Here is a 19,360-nt window from a genome sequence, read left to right as displayed (position 1 = left end):
ACCCATACCATCAACGAATATAATAATCATAATAGTAAGTATATAGTGGCAGCAATTAAAAGTTTAATAAAATCATAGAAGTAGAAATCCAGAAAAGAAGGATATGTATGAGAATTAAAGTATGAAAACCACCGAAGAATGTGGTGCTGGTGCATATGAAAATTTTTTAGTAGAAAGCACATTTCTTAAATAGGTTCTAATATAAATTTAAATTAATCTAATTCTAATACCAATACTACTAAATGAGAAAACAGAAACAAAAATCCTTGGAAAATACCTATCCCATGCTGCCAAACTCTCTCCCCGAATACTGTTGATTCGTCTACAGTACACTGATTTGTACATGGACATCAAATATTTAACAAATTATAAATCAGGTAAATTAATACTTCCTCAGTCCCAAATTATTCGTCCTAAATTTCCTAATTTAATTTTTCATTTTACTTGTCTTTTTTCATTAATCAAGAAGAGACAAAAAATTTTTTCATGTTTTACCCTTTGCATTAATTATTTTTTCTTTAAATTAAAATGCAAACATCATTTAATATGGGCATTATGATAAACTAGCTATGTTATTAGTTATTTTTCTTAATTAATTTGTCATCCCAATTTGAGATTGAGAGAGTATGAGAATATAGATTTCACCCAAAAAATACAAAAACATATAGTATTAATTAAATCATAAATTTTTTTTACTTAAATTATATTATAGTGTTACTCCATGTGTCCATCTTTACATGGCATGCTATTTAAAAATAATAAATAAAAGAATAATTTTATAATATTATCTTTATTAATTGTAAGTTATTTAAACATAGAAAATGTATGCTATCTAATTACAAGGATAAATTACATATAAAATTATAATTATTTTTAGTATATTGAATATAGAGATGGACGAAGAAATATGTAGAGATGGACAAAGAGAACTAATAAGGTTTTTGTTTTTACGCAGCGTACAAGGCGTGTGCCCCACCACCAGTTTGCACCGCCCACAGAACAACTGACACTTACCTATGCCAGCCTTGGCTTTAGGAGTTGGACTTGGTCACTTTGGGTCCCCCTAACAAATTATTCATTCTCATTTCTTTACTTTACAATTTCTTATTTCCATGCAAACCGCGTTACTTTGAGTTCGCTCTCATTTCACATACCTCTTAGCTGTGCATTCTATGTTATATATATAGCATAATAATTTCTGCCTCTCTCCACACAACCACTTTAAAAGCTCTTTATTATTCATAAACATCACATAGCAAAAGGCGAAAGAGATTTTCCAACCAAAAAGTGCAATACTTTCTCAGTTTCTCTTTCTTTTACCACTGATATCTAAAAATATCATTGCTAGTTATCTTCTACTCTTAAAAAACAGCTGCAAACATGCAAGAAAAGTCGAAAATGCAGAGGAAAAGATCGGTGGTTGCTCGTAGAACTTGGAATGTTCTCCGCTTAGCATTGTTATGGGCGAGAAAAGGTGGCATTTTCAAGAACAAGCACCTCGTAGATCTCCGGTTGCTTCCTAAATATATTAAAAGCCTCCGTCATACCAATGATCACTACGGGGCACTGCATTATGGGGAGCGCGAGTTTTCCTTTGATGACACTCCTATCTTTCATGTTAAGATGCATCGCCCTGCTTCCTTGCGTTTCAAGATGCCAAACATTCCATGCATCAAACCTCAAGTCGATTTTGATTTTGACTTTGACAATTATGAGAAAGACGATGAAATGTACCCTGATAATAATAATGATGATGCTCCTAGGAAGAGCTTTTTGAATACCGAGGGTGAATGCTGTCAAGAGGAAGAGTATGTAAGCTGTGAGATGTCCGAGGAGATCATTGTTGGTGCTGGCGATGAAGCTATTGATACGAAGGCAGAGGAGTTCATTGCTAAGTTCTATGAGCAAATAAAGCTACAAAGACAAATATCACATTTACAATACCATGAGACGCTCGCTAATTAAAGGTGCAAGTTGATGGAAGAGAGCTGCAGTCCCCTTTCACTAATGACATTCTACGAATTCACTCTTTCTTGTATTCAAATCCTGCGCTAGTATTCTTTCTGTATAGCAAGCCTTGCGGCATTTTTGTAGATAGATGAGGTATTCCACTCCAAAATGCGAAATAAAAGTATCAAAGTTTTCTTTCCAGAACAATTCCGCGTTACCTCTGACACTGATAATACAAATGTTAACGACAGTTTACATACAAGGGTAAAGTTTTGTCCATGGGAGGCAATCATGTTGGCAACTCAGAGCTGGAACTCGTATGAGCAACCTACAACTATAGCACCAACCAATTCCCACCCACCCAAATTTTCAGTTCTGTATCCAGCTGATATTCATTTAGAATACTTCTCTTGGTATTTATTCACTTCCGAAGTAGATTAAAAAAAACAAAATTATATAAACAGTCATAATACTAGAGTCTACGTATGTGCTCTTCACTTGAGCCTTCTATGCCTAATTAGTCAATGTTCATTATTTTAACTAAGGACAAAATAAGAAGAATGTACTCGATTATATCTTAGACCTTTAAGGATGGCAACTATTTTGGACTACCTATTTTCTTAAGAACGTCAAGGAAAGTGATCCGGAGGGAGTATTTCTTTACAGAAGTTCAAATAGAAACCCATGTCCTGGCAATCTTTTATTGGGGATAAAAATGCAACCGAACTGAATTCCACGCTGCAGACATAATCACTGTTGGAAACGATCGATCCTATAAGGGCTTTTACACTCGCATATGTTTTCATGTTTACTAAGCTTCTGGCACCAATGCAATCAGTTTACCAACTTCAGTGACTCATTGGATCATTGATAAAAGAAGACGACACCATTTCACAACATAATCAGGTTTCCATTGAGTCTGAATGAGCAGCAAATGTATAAAGCACTGACATCCTTCTAAACAATTCTTAATGTTGAAGAAAAAAGACAGGATAATGAGGGGACGTTCGAATGCAGTAGAGAACTAATGCACTCAAACTATATCTTCAAATTAGGTCAACAAAAGTTGACGAGTAACAAGAAGATTGGTATCAGCAAAATCACTTCCAAGTGATTGACAGCCACACCACGCAGCTTCATACTCGAGGGGGCTTTGGGTCAACAGGTAGAATATGTGCAGCACGTCCAAATTTACCTCACGACAAGCTTAAGAGAACTTGGAAAATTGCACCACAAAATCAGATTTCCTGCAATCAAAATCACGTAGTAGATTAAATTACTGAAAGGAAATTGAAGCAGTTGTCAACTCCGCTGATACAACACAAGTTTCATCTTTTATTAGATTAATAGAGAGATCATTCATATTTTTCTATTCCAGCCTGAAGGGAAACCAAGAAACTTTCTAACATGTAGGAACAAACAAATGCTCATCAAAAAAATTATAAGCTTTAGAAACTCCCCCCGACACAAGTACTGTTGTCTGAACTGTTGGAATGGTAATTTTGAGAAGGAACTAGGAAAATTCAAATATAAAAATGTCGAGACACACTATCAACAAAAGAAATCAACTTTAGACCCCCCAAGCACAAAGTATTGCGGTTGGGAAGATCATCAAAGATGCAGAGAGATAGGCTCTCAGGTTGAAATAGCTTTGGAGATACTCTCAAGAACCACAAGCTTACAGGGGAAAATTATCAAAGCAAAATACGGCGAGGAGAACAAGTGGATGACAAAGGAGGTATTTACACCCTATGATGCAAGTTTGTGGCTGTCCATAAGAGTAAGGTTCTATTTACTGAGATGTATGGTTTGCCAGTGCAGCAACATAAAAATCAAGCTGACAGCTGGACTGATCAAGGATGGAACATTCAGTTTAGGAGAAACTTCAATGATTGGGAAATTGATACTGTGATTGAATTCTTCAGTGTGTTGGATGATTTTAAAGGTACAAAGGACGACGCAGACAGATTATGGCGGAACAAGGACAACAAAGGCATCTTTAGGGTGAGTTCGGCATATAAGTTTTTGAACCAAGGCAGTCAGCACTCGGCAGACAATACAATGGCCATCGAAACTAAAATTCCCTTAAAAGTGGTGTGTTTCACTTGGCTACTGGCAAGAGAAGCAGTCTTGACTGAAGAAAAATCTCAAGAGGAGAGAATTTTCTCTTCGTTCAAGATGCTACATGTGAGGGGAAGAAGTTGAGACAGTCAGCCATAGGTTTTTACGGTGCAGGATAACAACTCAACCATGGAGGATTCTTGTTAATCTCAGGAGTATTGCTTGGATCATGCCTAACAAAATCACTCATTTACTCGATAGTTGGGAGGAGGCAGGAGCATGCAGATGGTGGACAATTTGGAAAGAAAGAAATTCTAAAGTTTTTGAGAACAACTGTGATCTGCAGAAGATCAAACTGAACTGTATCAGACTTTTTTGTTTCTGGTGAAAAGAGATGTACGAGGATACTGAGTCAATTATTGACATCCTAGGCTTTTGTTAAGATGCAGTAACTGGTAAAGTTGCTACCATGTGACCAGGAGGTCACGGGTTCAAGCCTTGGAAACAGCCTCTGGCAGAAATGCAAGGTAAGGCTGCGTACAATACACCCTTGTGGTGGGGCACCCTTTAGTGCACCGGGCTGCCCTTTTCTTTTCTTTTTTTTTTCTTTTGGTAAATATGGTTTTCAGTACAACCTACGTACTGGTTTAGTCAATATATACAAATGTTACCTTCTCTTAAAAAAAAAGGAAAGAGCACTCAAAAATTGAACAGAGGTGTTATGCGGGGTAAAGATTTTCTTTGATTTTATTCCTACTTTTTTTTCCTTGTGATATGCTACAGTGCCATAAACATCATAAAACTATGTTTTTCCAGCCTGTACTTTGGAGTACCACCCGCTAATACAGTCACATTACTACAATTGCAATTTTTTTGCACAAGCCTGTTTCTAGCTGCAACTATGACACATCAAGTAAAAATCTTCAAATTGACATGGATTGACTAATTTACTCAAACTTTACATGTAAATACACCATATCTTAAGAATCCAGATAGTTGAAGTCAAGTTTATACATCCTCTTGAAGAAACAATACCGAGCAAACAAAATGTTCAACTAAATAAGCATTTGACAGGAATCAATCAGGAAACCATTGCTTGGACCCACTAGACCACTAGTTTCAAATTTTATTTGCCCCTTTTTTCCATCAATATCCCAAAAACATGTGTTTCATTTACATAGGAATATGTTCTGAGACTTTATGTACCTTGTGACAAAAAAGTTAACCAACTGGCTAGTGCTGATATTTTGCTTATATGCTTCCATTCTGCTGAGTGTGGACGTAAGCTTCTAACTGTCCTGTTGCTGCCATGATAAGACCTACAGTACAATGATATTTATAAGTTATTTCTTCTACTGATGGTAATGATCAAAGCATCAACATAAACAAGTTGTAAACTCTGTAGGACTGCATATAATATCTAAGATTAAAAGAATCATATGATATCAGTGATTATGCTAACATCCTCAGCTAAAAACAATGTAAGTTTTCCATTCCACCACTCCTAGCCTTCCAAACAAGCAGATCTCTAGCAATTGAGCCTCAATTTCAAACAAGTTGAGGTCGACCATATGAATCTCACTTCTCCATTTAAGCTCAACCCATGTCTTCATCCTCCCAAATAAAATAAATGTGAAAATAAGTTAAATATATACAAATAATAAAAGTAATAACTAACAACAATAATATTAGATGTACTATAACAAGACTAAATCCTACTCTCCACAAGTAGATATCACGTATATGAATCTTTTCCTTTCATTGTGATCTATCTTTTAAGTCTGCATTGATCACAAGAAATTGTAGGCCTTTCACGACAATTTCCTTCAATGTTGATTTTAGGTCTATCCCACACTGTTTGACATCTTCACATACATCATACTGATGTAATCCCATCAACACGAACAATGAAAAAAAAGAATACTGCAAAAATATTATGGGCAAAGAATACTGCAAAAACATTATGGGCAACTGCTACAATGATGACTTTGCCATCTGAAATAAACTACTTTATTTTGAATTAGCTGCATTAACACAATCCATTCACAGAAAATGATTCTAGAAACACTAAAAAGCAACACAATATGCATAATATATATGCATCTTTGCAGGTTATATTGTTAATTTATGTTAAAAACTAATTCAACCAACTAATTCCTACCTAGAAAAGGAGCTGAAGGCCTCCCTGGCCTTGACTTGTATTCAGGATGAAATTGCACACCAACATAAAATGGGTGACCAGGAAGCTCCAATATCTGTATAAAGAATAAGAGGATGAGAAGAGGGGAGAAAAGTCTACAAGCAATAACAACAAAAGAAAAGCAATGAACTTAAAACACCGTGAACCAATAGTCACTTGAAATAAAGCTTGTAACAAAGTCTAAACCAAATGATTGTAAACAATAGTTTTCACCAAGACAATAACAATTTAAAGCCTGTAGTCCAAAATCAAACCTCCATTCGTTTTCCACTTTCATCCCTTCCCACAAATCTCAGGCCAGCTTCTTCCAAAGTGCCTACAACTTCGGGATTGACCTGCAATAAACACCATCATTTTATTCCGTGGGGATGACATCATAATCAATGCAACAAGTGTAAACTTATGCTAACCTCATATCTATGGCGATGTCGTTCATCCACATACTTAGAATTGTTATACCTGTCAAGAGAAAAGATGTTAAGCGTGCATAAGGAAAAACACAATGAGAATTTACAAGAAACATTTCCTTTTCTTTGACAGGTAATGATATATTAGAAAGCCATCGAAGGACATGCAACCCATTACTAGAGAGCAAAACAAAGAAAAGGCCAATAGAGATGCAAAAAAAGCATCTTAAATCTTGTATCTAAACTAATCTTAGATAAGTAAGTGAGAGCAAGCTAGTATTTTGACAAGAGCATACGCGTGAACTATTCTGATTAGCAACCCCACAAACCAGCCTACCATAAAATCATATCTTATGCAACAGATACAGAGATGATGCATGGAAAGTGGCAATTCTAGACTTACTTCAAATCCTAAAAGTCCATAGAAATCTAATCGATCAAGTATTTGGCAAAGGCACTGTTATGAACTTGTGATGAATAAATGACATTTGATAAAGTAGAAGTGTCTGAACAATGATGCATATAGTCATACAGCTTTGACGTGATACAATCAGGAGTTTGGAACAATGTTTTCCTAGATCCAAGCCTCATGGTGCTTCCCATATGTGTTTTTGACCCCTGCAATTTTTTAAATCAACCATGATGTCAGAAAAGCATAAAAAGAGAAATATATAAATGTGACAAAACACGTATTCATTTCTTTGAAATATTACAAAGAGCAAACTACCTCAGGCATGAAAATTACAACAAGGTCCGGTGTCTGGGGGTCAAACTCTTCACTATTTGCTTTCTCCAAATGCAAAACCTGCAAAATTGAAAAGAGATTATGCCACGTAAAAGAGATGGTTAACACAAGATATTCCAATTTGACGTCTAATGAATCAACTCACAGATCTGGCAAACTCAATTACAGAAATCTGCATCCCTAAACAGATTCCGAGATATGGTACGTTATTCTCCCTAGCATACTTTGCAGCCAATATCATCCCCTTGACCCCACGATCACCAAATCCACCAGGAACCAAGACACATGCTGCACCCTGTAAAGGTTGGCTTCATCTTAATAGCTTGTAAAATGAGTTATAAAGTACTTTGTCAAGAAATGAGTTGCACAATAATAGCTGAGCCTCTTTGATGAAATCAGTAGAAATGGTACACAGCAGCATAAAACGTGCCCAAACATTTCTGTGATCTTAATAATTATAACAAGAAAAACACATTCAGGGGGCAGATCATAGATGGTTAGCTAGACTGCCAAAAGGCTTAGTGGCTTATTCACATGCATTTTGTAAAGAAAATAAATATTGGGCTTTATTTAACCCTAAAAGCTATAGGTGAGGATTCTCCAAGACTATTTAAGAAGACAACGGTTCATTCCCTCAACCAATGTGGCACACTTAACACATCTCAAGTGAGCAATCATGCAGACATAACATAGGAAAACCATAACCACGCTCGAAATGATACACCAGAAGAGAAAAAAAAAAGAATAAGAACTATTGCATTTACAGATGATTCATCTCTACAAAGTGCACAGGTTAAGAGACCATCATCAAACTTAATAAAGTTCCCCTTCAATTAGAAAGGGTGGTCTTCGTAATTCATGTCTAAGAGCGAACTGATATTTAAGAAGCAAACAAGAATGATAAATGAGATAAGTTATTTCTACTAGATATGGATCAAAGTTTACCTTTAGAGTCTTCCAGGCTGTTGCATAAGCTTCTGGGTTCTGATAGAAAAAAGATAAGATAATTACGATCTGAAACTCATAACAGTGCCTAATCTAAAGTAGAGAGAAATCTAAGTACCGATTGAGCACTATCATCTTCAAGATCTGATGCTGCAATCCAGTCGATGGATGGCTTAAATGAACATGCAATGCATGCATGCAGAAGGGCCTAAAAATATGAAGAAAGATATGAAACAGAAAAGTCAACATCACAGCATAAATGGCCAATGGATAAATGCCCATAATATGGAAAGAAGCAATAGAAGATAAAGAATAAACAGTTAATTGCTGATAGGCATGTTTCTTCTATTTCGAAATTAGAAAGCAGGCAAATTAGCAGACTGCCATGGGAAAAGCTGCTTTCGAATAAAAACCAAAGCTAAACTCAAAAGCTAAATTCTACCATGATCAAATGAAATAAACGCATACCAAACACAATATAACAGCTTAAATAAAGATAGTGCATGTTCTATGTAGTTTCATATTGTTACCTTCACTACAGATAAGTAAGAATCTGTTAACCCAACATACTTCCCAACCATTGCAATTCTAACCTGCAGAAAAAAGTAGTTATTCAATTACAATGTGCATATTCGTTAAAAGCACCTACATTGTTTAGGTCCTACTAACAGATTTGGTGAGGTTGTCAAAGGTCTCAGCTCTTCTCGTCCACTCCCTTAAATCAACAGGTTTCGCAACCCTGACACACAAAAAACAATTTCAGAGGAAACATTGAGCAACATTCATCTTCAATTAGCCACTAGAACTAAGCCTAAATAGCAAAATAGTGCTAGAAAATCATAAACAAGAGAAAACGACCTACAGAATTTATCCAAGTTTAAAAACTATTTTTCCCATTTCAGAAGAACAGTAAGGAAACATGAGATAGGAAGAGCACAATCACATTCTAAATCTAAATTACTGCTTAAAGGGAAACAGAAAGCAGGTAATTTATTACCTCACTAAATCCATTTGCTTTAGAATGGCATTATGAGCATTTTGGTTCTGTTAAAATATGTAATTTTAGAAGCAATATTTATATCATATATGGCAAAGGACAAAGTGTAGCAGTTGGTGAACCTGAAGCAAGAGAGGAATATGCCAAATGTTTGGAACATCATGGATATTTAGGATGTTGGCCGCCTATAGGGAAGCAAATCAAAACAGGAGAAATTAAAATAACTTCCAATTTTATATGCAAAATCAAAAAATGTCTCGCACAAGTTAAACTTACAGGAACGTGACAAAACTGTGAAAGCTTCTGTTTTGTGCTCTCTAGTAAGGGCTGCAACAGAGTTGAAATATCTCAAAAGTATCAGCAAAATGGAGAAGTACTGAAACGAAAATCCTAAAATTAAAGATCTAAATTAATTTTCCAAAATTTTCTCGTCTCTAAGAAGCATCTTTTCATGCCTCTAAGCAACACTAATTTACTACATACACAGAGATAACCTAGTTAATATATTAGTATGATGTTCACATCTCACTATTTGACAACTGTGGAGAACAAGCCAAAAGAAGGGCAAGGAAAAGGACACGTACAGAGGGGCTATTGTGAGATCTTTACATCTTCTGAGATCACACTAGGAGACTAGAATATTGCACAACTATAATGGAAGATCTACGTTTAAATAAACCTACTCATATCTTCTAGAAAATATAAAATGCAGGAATTTATAGCATAGGGGAAAATAATATACCTGAGCAGATCGGCAAGCTAAAAAGTGGGGAGTTAACCCTAATGCTCTTAGTTCCCGTACACTATGTTGTGTAGGCTTTGTTTTCTGCAGACACATGGAGAACACAGTGAGGTGGTAGATGGAAAGAAAGAACGTGTATAAAACATTCAGATGGTTCAGGCATATATGTTTCATAGACTATTACTTGCTCACCGACGACACCTAATACAGGTATAAGACTGACATGAATGAGGCAAAAGTTGTCTTGCCCTGATGAGAAAAATAAAAAAAGTTACAGGATTAGGGTGAAATGTGAATAAAGTGAAGCTAATGAAGACATAAATACACATCATAAGAGGACATTCATTGTAGAGAATAATATGCTAATAATCTTTCCATCATAAAGCAAATCCTACTTACCAACTGAGAAATACAACTGTCGTAAGGCCTCAATAAATGGCATCGATTCAATATCACCTAAAAGAAATAATGTAAGAAGTTAACTGAGAGAGAGAAAGAAGACACAAAACAACAAAAGAGAAGGGAAAGAGGCCCAGTGTTTTTAGTAGAATAGGTGCACCTGCCTTATAGAATCACTTACCTACAGTCCCCCCCAATTCAATGACACAAACATCTGCAGGTCCCTCCTTCCCATCCACAGGAATCAGAGATACTGACTCAATCCAATCCTTAATAGCATCAGTGATGTGGGGAACCACCTATAGAGAGAGAGGGAGACAAACAGCAATCCCGCTGAGTAATAGGTTTCCTTCCAGTGATGCACCATATATGATATCAAATGAAAATAAAATCACCTGAACAGTTTTTCCAAGATAATCGCCTTTCCTTTCCTTCTCCAGGACAGACTAATAAGGAAAAAAAAAACTGTCAAGCAAATCTCATTCCTGCACAGGTGATAGGGATAGATCCATGTGAGACAGAGTCTACATGTATATGTTTATCTATAAGAACCTGATATATCTTTCCAGTGGTAATATTATTGTCCCTTGTCAATGTCACATCCAAAAAGCGTTCATAATTTCCCAAATCTAGATCAACCTGTTAAAGCACATTAGTATTGCAATGAATAAGAATCACATCTTCGAAGCTTCAGAGAAAGACAAGAATCTATTGTATGCAAATGCATTACCAATATTCTGATAGGAGACAATTTTATCACATAAACTAAAGACATTAAAAGAGAGTAAGCAACATTAGATATCTATCGTAACCTGATTTTGAACAATAGAACAGTATATGCCTAAGATTGTGAACTCCATCTTGTAAATACAGTACATAAGCAAACCTTAGGTTCTTTTTATAAAAGAAAAAAGTGTATCAGCATGAAACATTGTTTTATTCCGATATGGTTGACTCCACCCTCAACACCCATACCCAGGAGCCCCGTGTTCTTTCCCACTTAATTTGGTTGGTCATCAACCTTATGGTTGAAGGTGAAGGATCTTTATATGCTATCTCTCCCCTATTATTTGAAGCTTATTGTTATGTATGTGCATCTTATACTCACCTCTTCCTGAGAAGTATATCTTAAAAATATCAGCAATCCTTGGTGTACCGGTAACAATTTACTTATATGTAGAACAAGTTGGTTCCTATGAGTTCCAATTGTACGAGGACTCATCAAATTAGAGAATGTAAACCATCAAGTACTGGCTCTCCTGCATGATGCAGGCCATATAAGGTAAAACATATCAAAAAAGTAAAGCATACAATAGGAATATTCAACAAATTTAATTTTCAGTATGCCAACTAATTGTATGAAGATCATCACAACAGAGTCAAATTTAAGAAGGCAATTGAAAAAGTTTTTCAGTGTAAACGAGGAGAAGAAAGGGAAGACCTCTCCACCATCATCAAGCACAAAAACCTCCCCATGCTCAAAAGGGGACATAGTGCCAGCATCAGTATTCAAATATGGATCTGCAAAGATGAAAAAGTCTTGATGTAATTCAGAGATAAACAACAGTCATCAACTCAAGATCTATCAGCAGAACAGCAAAACAAAGCAAATGCATGAATAATCATCTTGGCATTAAAGGGGGAAATGCATGTAATAGCTCCACAAGGAAACCTCTCCTCTCTTTTAATTTGTCTCTGTGATTGGTCTTCTCTGCCTAAATACTTCAATTCTTATATTCCCAGGGTCAAGGAAGTTTTTAATCCATAAAACATGCGTCATCTTCTGTGGTATTCTTGGTTCTTTAAAAGTTCCGCTTAGTGGTATCACACATAAAAGGTAAATGAGAATGATAAACAAGATAAGAAGTTAATGCAGGCTTCCAATAGACCAATATACGTTCTGGATGCACAGGATGCGACACACTTGAAACTTTTTTGTTCTTTTCTAAAATTTTAGTGCTAAATAAATTTGAACAGAATGTGAATATTGAGTACAGACAACATAAAGCATTCACAAACTTCATGACAAGAACTAATTCTTCACCATAACCAAAGAACAAATCAGATAAGCAGGCAAATAAAATATGGGGAAATAGGGGATTTTGTGTGATGAAGAATGTTTTCCGAGAAAATACTTTCCTTGATGAAATTAATCCCTACGTTCAGTTACCCTGAACTGTGGAAAATACTTTTCCAAGAATAATATTTAGTATTTATAAAACAAAGGAGGGAAACATTTCTTTCATTTGCTTTTCGAAAGATCCCAATTTCTATGCCACATCAGTTGCTTCAATCAAAATCCAAAAGTGTGTATGGTATGACAGAAACTGTTTTCAGAGAAAATAATTTCCTTGATAAAACACTATCCAGTCTTAATATACCTTGAATTCTGAAATATACTTGATCCAACAAAAATAATTTTCACGAGAAAAGGAGAAAAATGACTTTCCTCTTTATGGGCAGAGCCATTTTCCTTTAGTATTAGTCTATTACTTCATATCATTTTAATAAACACATACAAAAATACTCTCATCTTAATTTATCCTATATCAAAATACTCTCCTCCTAGTTTATCAGATATCCTGTACGATTGGTCCTCTTCTTCTTCTTGTTTGGTTCGGTTCATCACGTACAATTATCATATATTACCAACTTCTCTCTTTGCACATATCACCAAATTCAAACTACAGCCAAACAAGGGAAATGAGGCAGAAATTTTCCGGCACACCAAAGACATTATTATCGACCTTTTAATACTGAGATATCACAAAAGCTTAATCCTCCTACCTTTACCCTACCCCATGGAGAATTATCATAAACTTCTACACCAATCAAACACTTGGAAAATGATCCATACAAAGACATCTTCTACTGAAACACTTTCCATGAAAACATCCTCCTCCACACAAAACACACCAGAAAAGAAAAAAAAGTCCAGAGCAAAATTTCTTCCCGCAGAGGTGGAGCAACCTTGACGTGATGAAAGCCATCATTTCAGACCTAATTATTTCTAAGCCCGTGTGAATGTTTTTTTTTTTTTTTGTTTGGGTTGGGTGGGGGGAGGGCAGTGGGAGGCTAAAATTCTTAAAATCTTTTTGGATTCCTATCCAAATTAAATTCAAAAATTTGATTAATTAATTGGACTTGATAAAATTAATTCATACAGGTATCCAGTATAAATACCATGCTCCATAGCAAACCTCTGTATAAAGAGAAAAATTAATGAATTAAATTAAGCTTTTTCTTATGTCAAAAAATATCAATTAGAAGATTTAGCTTGTACAAATGATATTAGTTTGATTCCAACAACAAAAGTCATTTGAGAACACAAACACGATTAAAGGGACACTAACACAGAAAACAAACAGTTGAAGAACAGAAGTTCACAGAAAGGAAAACAGGCTATATGCTTAAACTTGTTAAAACGAAAATGAACAAAAAGAGCATCCGGTGCACAAAAGCTCCCGTTATGCGCAGAGACCACAACGGCCTATTAAAACAAGAAAGTATATGTAGACATTGAAATTTTGTGATTTTACAAAAAGAGTTCAATTTTAGTTAGAGTTCTTGAGGGGCTACGAACCAATTTTGATAGAGGTAACACGAAGGCCACATGCTTTAAGAACAACGCCGACGCTACTTGCTGTAACGCCCTTGCCAAGACCACTCACTACACCACCAGTTACCAATACGTACTTCATTCTCCACTAGGGTTCCGGCGGAGTTGTTCGTTCGGTAAACGGAGGGAGTTTACAAACTGTACGCCAAGTGTTTGTGAAAATGTGGGAGAGGGAAAAACTGCTATTAATAAAAAAAGCGTAACTCGTTGGTATCGAGACTCGACCTTTATATAGAAGCAGACAAGTCTATGGTCAAGTCATTTTCTTTTCTTTTTTCATAACGGAAGGACCGGTACTCTCTCTATTTGAGGGGCTTCCTTTACTATACTCTCTTTTCTTCTTTTAATAATACTAATCAACTTCTTTTTACTTGTGCTTCATTTTTCACGTTAAACTAAAAGGGAAGTTTTAACTTTAGTGGGTTCTCTTGGTCAAATTTAGATTATCCTGTGATATAGTTAGTTAGGATTATTATAATCTTGGATATGTTTTATGATTATGATATGGGATCTATCATGATTTTCACTAATATATTTACTGTTAAATTAGGGTAATTTAGTTAATCTCTCAAATTAATCGTAAACATCTAGTTGTTTGACCAAAACTCCTCTTTATTTTCCTTCAAGTTCTTGTATTTTGAAGATCTTTTAGTTTATTTACTAGTTTTAATAATTTAACATTGTATTGAGTCTATTGACATGTGATTTTTTTTTTATTGTAGTGTAAAAACAATCACCTATAATCGTCCTTATCATATATAAATTTATAAATATTTAAAAACTCTATAATATTAAAAGATAATTTATAATGTTTTATGATTAAAGATCCTTGTGATTGGCATGATTAATGAACAGATCAAATAACATATTACAAAGGTGATTAAGATAAAAGGGAGTTGCTCGAAAGTTAAGCACTTCTCACCTCCAACATTAAGATAGTGTGTTCTAATTATCAAGGAGATTAAAAAGGAGAGATAGAGATATAGAGAGAGGGAGTGTGGTCCTTTTTCGAGAGGGCGAATTAAAAAGAACTTTTGAGAGTGAAAGAAATAGGACTCAACTTTTTAAAATGTAGTAGAAGGGACATTTTTTTAATTAATTAATGATAGTCACACATATTTTCAAACACTCATAATTTTTTTTATTTACATAAACCTCCCATTATTTTTTTCTTCTCTCTCCTTCAGCCCCCCAGTTCCACCCCCCACCCCTCTCATCGCATTCCTAACCTCTGCCAAACATCTAGCAGATGTTTAAACAGTATTTTTGTTTTCCTAAACAACCTTCGATTGTTTAAACAATATCCCCTAACCAAACAACCTCCCCTCTTCCACATCATCACCACTTCCAAACAACTAGCAGATGTTTAAAGTATCCTTCATTATTTATATAATATCTTTTGTTCGCTTAAACAACTCTAAATTGTTTAACAACATCTTTTGATTGCTTAAACAACTCTCGGATGTATTTCGACAACTGCAACTTTTTTCATCCAATATTCTTAAAAAAAATTTCACAATCATATCTGAATGAAAAAGTAGAAGAAGATGAAAACACACAAATAAAAAAATAAAAAAATCTAGATGAAGATAAAGAGAAAAAACTCATAAGGAAAAAAATAATAAAAAGATAAGGCAGAGAAAAGAACGCAGAAGAAAATGACAAATATGAAAAGGATGAAGAGATGAAGAAGGGGAGAAGGAAAAAGAAAAAAAAAACAACGAAGCAGATGAAGAAAAAAAGAAAGGAGGAATGGGAAAATTGAAAGTTTGAAGTTTGAAATTTGAAATATGAAAGAAAGAAAATAATTTTTAGTATTGTAATACTTGTTTCCAATGTTTTACAAATTATAGTTAGGTCCCGAATTCACTTTATTAATTTTGACTGGATATGTGTCATTTTTAATTCATTCAACTCACAAGTGTCCCTTTTAGCTCATTTCCCCTTTTTTCCTCACCAAGGGAGAGTACAAAAGGAGAAGGTGGACAATTGAGAAGCTTTCGTTGGCTTTTAGTATGTGGAGTCATGCAACAGTCCTCCAGGCGTGGGGTTGACCTGACCAAGATGAAGTTAGAATTGTTCACAAAGGATATGATCATCATTATGATTGACTTCTCAAAATCTAGAGTGAAGAATAAGTGTAAACCAAAGAAGTAATAAGACCTGATTGAAGCAATACTTTCAAAGTTGAGGGGCGTTTCCATATAGTAAGATTCAAGCAACTTGCAATCATGATGAATGGTAGAAATATCCTTTCACTCACCAAAGATTCGAGGTCATCGACATGCCGAAGTTCAGAATCTTCATTAGGGGTGACTTTGAATTCATCATTAAAAATTAAACTGATCAAGAAAATATTATTAATGGTGTGTTCCGAGACATATTTAAAAGATGGCAGCAAATTACCTCAACCTTGGTAGAAAGAGTTCGATTGTACAAAGGTAAGAATATGAAAGGCTAGAAATAAGGGTAGAATAAAACAATGATGATTGATAGAGAATAGCATTTTTATTGCAATGATGGAAACATCACAGTAAAATCAGACACTCAATGAGACAAATCTTAATGAAGAAATGCTTTGAATATCAAGAAAGCATATGATAGGCTAGGGTTTGATTAGATTTCATCTCGTCCTTGATTTTCATTGGCATAATAATTGAGAAATGTAGGGACTATTTATATTAGGTAAAGACCCTTGAGGGTTGCATAACTAAGCAAGGGGACCTCTTGTAAATCAATGATAAGCATTGCTCCATTAAAGAAACTTTCACCCAAGGTCATCTTGAGGGAAACAACATTCGGCAGTAGCGCCTCTCCTTAATGGGCTCGGGTGACGTAGAAGAAAAGAACACAAGATAAAGGTGTCGGAATCTTTCAGGTACATAAACACGTTATACACCAGTTTTTGCCGATGGTATTGGGTTGCACCTACAACGGATAGGACACCTGGCGCTACATCATTAACAAATAATGATTTCCCTTTATTTTTAAAGCATTTTATCTTGTTTAAGTAAGACAAAACACTTTTTACTTGTTTTTCAAGTATAAGCTTTTTTCATTGCTTTCTTGCTTATGTATAGCTCCCATCGAGGAGATTCTGACACTTGAGAAATGCTATCAAGGGCTTTATTTCACATTTTATACCCTGACTCCCCTTTCTAATAGATGCCTAGGTAATTACTAAGTAAAAAATTTGTATAGGTTTTTGAAAGTAGCCTTAATTTTTAAAACCTAGTTTTAAAAACTTTTGTAAAAGATTTTAGAAAATTTCTACCAGTCATGTCATGTGCTAGCTCAACGAACGTATTCCTCTTGATTTTGACTATATTTGATGTTTGACGGAGAATTGCTAGGAATTCATCATCATTGATGCTTTTTATCAGAAGCTCTGTCATAGCCGGAGATTTAGTCTACCTAGACTTTATCATAGCTGGTGATTTCTAAAGCTTAATTTTGATCTCTGGTGTTGGGGAATTTGAAATATATTTCAATATGTTAGTGGAAATTTCGAGGTTTTCCTTAAAATTTTTGCCCCTGTTTAATAATATCGGAAATGATCTTAGCTCTAGAGGATCCGAAGTCCTTGTTAGTCTTTGTTCTCCTTGTTGGATGATGATTTTCCTCTTGTGAATTTTTGAGATTTCTTCTTGAAAATTCTGCCAGTTTCCATTTTCTGAAGTTATATGACCAAGCTTTTGGGGTGCCTACGTATCTCGTTGAAGCAGGAATTAGGTCAAACGTAGTTCAAGACTACAAGAATATATAAAAAAATCTAATGGGTTAACCGAAGCCGTCGTAGGCCGCCTACGTATCTCATTCTTAAGAATTCAGGTCATCACGTAGTTTATACATAAAAGGAACAGATAAAATCTCCTAAGGGGTTGACCGAAGCTGAAATAGGCCACCTACTTATCCCTTTCATGGGAATTCAGGTCAAATGTAATTCGTACATAAAAGGAATGGATAAAATCTTCTAAGGGGTTGACCGAAGCCGACATAGGCCACCTACGTATTCCTTTTTTAGGAATTCAGGTTAAACGTAGTCCGTACATAAAAGGAACGAATAAAATCTTCTAAGAGGTTGATCGAAGCCGACATAGGCCGCCTATGTATCCCTTTCTTAGGAATTTAGGTTAAACGTAGTTCGTAGATAAAAGGAAAGGGATTCTATGCAATTACACATCATAAAATGAATACTATCATAAGGACAATTACAAATAAACCAAGGAACAAAAACTAAAACATCGCTCAAACATAGAATCTCTTTACCACATCAGAATTAATTGGTTTGGTCCACTCTTGACCATCCACCTCTGATAGGATCAGGACTACTCCAGATAGTACCTTGTGAACTATGGTCCTTACCAATTTGGAGTAAACTTGCCTTTGTACTCTACTTGGTGAGGGAAAATGCGTTTGAGGATCAATTGCCCAACTTTAAATATTTGAGCTCTTACTTTTTTGTTGAAGGTACGGATCATCCTATGTTGGTGCAACTAGCCATGATACACGGCAACCATTCTATTCTCATAAATCAACATAGGTTGTTCATAGCGAGCGCAAACCCACTCTTCGTGACTTAATTCGATTTTTTGAATAATCCTTAAGGAAGGTCTTTCAACCTCGGCAGGTATCACCGTTTCATTCTCATAAACAGGTAGGTAAGGAGTTGCCCCAACGTTCTTAATACCAGATGGCATTACCCTGTGTTGACACCTAATTTTTGCCCTCCACGACTAAATTTAATCCTGAGTTCTTTCGGTTTTGAATAAAATCGAAACATTTATTTCATCTGAATAAAAAGATTTTCAAAATATTATTTGGATATATTTGTCATTTTAAGTAGCAATTATATATTATCATAGTCAATTATATGAAATTTTATAATTTTTCTACTTAAATATTTTTTTTACAAAATATCAGATTTTAATCAAGGCTTATCTTGAGAATAAATTCAAAAGATTGAAATTTCGATTTAAATATAATTTTTTCTCAAAAATAATTTATTTGAATAAATATGTGTTTGATTTTATTAAATCAAGAAGCTCAGGATTAAACAAGGTATTAATTCGTATCGAATTTTGATTTAATTTAGTCAGTTTATTAAGTTTGATCATAATTGAAATCGATTGGTCACAACCGCAATGCAATTGACCAATTTGATTTTTTAATTTGATCAAAATATTAATCAAATTAGACTAAATCCTAAATTATTAGGGGTTATGTTTTAAATAACCCCCAACCCAATCTAATTAACTAAAACCAATTTCAGCCCCCATTTAATTATCAACCCAA

General features: G+C 34.9%; 2 protein-coding genes across 3 annotated transcripts; one reads left to right on the top strand and one right to left on the bottom strand.

The window, feature by feature from the left end:
- The first annotated feature begins 1,196 nt into the window (after positions 1-1,196).
- Positions 1,197-2,154, top strand: LOC107840902. The gene has a single exon (XM_016684851.2). It carries the CDS (start codon positions 1,381-1,383, stop codon positions 1,963-1,965), a length of 585 nt encoding a protein of 194 aa, XP_016540337.1. The 5' UTR covers positions 1,197-1,380; the 3' UTR covers positions 1,966-2,154.
- Positions 2,155-2,839: 685 nt separating this feature from the next.
- LOC107840887 (CTP synthase) lies at positions 2,840-14,387 on the bottom strand. 2 transcript variants are annotated; one of them, XM_016684831.2, is made up of 23 exons: positions 14,030-14,387; positions 11,888-11,967; positions 10,999-11,085; positions 10,842-10,892; positions 10,628-10,745; positions 10,447-10,503; positions 10,232-10,296; positions 10,048-10,131; positions 9,582-9,632; positions 9,428-9,490; positions 9,306-9,352; positions 8,978-9,047; positions 8,839-8,901; positions 8,427-8,516; positions 8,309-8,347; positions 7,509-7,658; positions 7,346-7,423; positions 7,151-7,236; positions 6,622-6,670; positions 6,466-6,546; positions 6,173-6,266; positions 5,218-5,330; positions 2,840-3,197 (listed from the first exon to the last, which is right to left on the bottom strand). In XM_016684831.2, the coding sequence occupies exons 1-22, from the start codon at positions 14,145-14,147 to the stop codon at positions 5,263-5,265; spliced, it is 1,689 nt and encodes a 562-aa protein (XP_016540317.2). In that variant the 5' UTR covers positions 14,148-14,387; the 3' UTR covers positions 2,840-3,197; positions 5,218-5,262. The 2 variants fall into 2 exon arrangements, with proteins under 2 accessions (XP_016540317.2, XP_016540325.2); XM_016684839.2 differs by lacking the exon at positions 14,030-14,387 and adding an exon at positions 11,555-11,705.
- Between the last annotated feature and the right edge of the window lie 4,973 nt (positions 14,388-19,360).

This window comes from Capsicum annuum, chromosome 1 (assembly GCF_002878395.1).
Source record: "Capsicum annuum cultivar UCD-10X-F1 chromosome 1, UCD10Xv1.1, whole genome shotgun sequence".
NCBI lineage: Eukaryota > Viridiplantae > Streptophyta > Magnoliopsida > Solanales > Solanaceae > Capsicum > Capsicum annuum.
Note: the sequence above shows the minus strand (reverse complement) of the source record. Positions and strands in the feature narration are given on the sequence as shown.

Bases quoted from the DNA above. Each gene is read 5' to 3' on its own strand.
- LOC107840902 (XM_016684851.2), top strand. From the start codon at position 1,381: ATGCAAGAAAAGTCGAAAATGCAGAGGAAAAGATCGGTGGTTGCTCGT.
- LOC107840887 (XM_016684831.2), bottom strand. From the start codon at position 14,147: ATGAAGTACGTATTGGTAACTGGTGGTGTAGTGAGTGGTCTTGGCAAG. The intron at 6,671-7,150 runs GTATGACTATAT...TTCTCTTGACAG, and splicing joins GATTGTATCACGTCAAAGCT to GTATAACAATTCTAAGTATG. The intron at 6,267-6,465 runs GTTTGATTTTGG...TTCTTTATACAG, and splicing joins AAAGTGGAAAACGAATGGAG to ATATTGGAGCTTCCTGGTCA.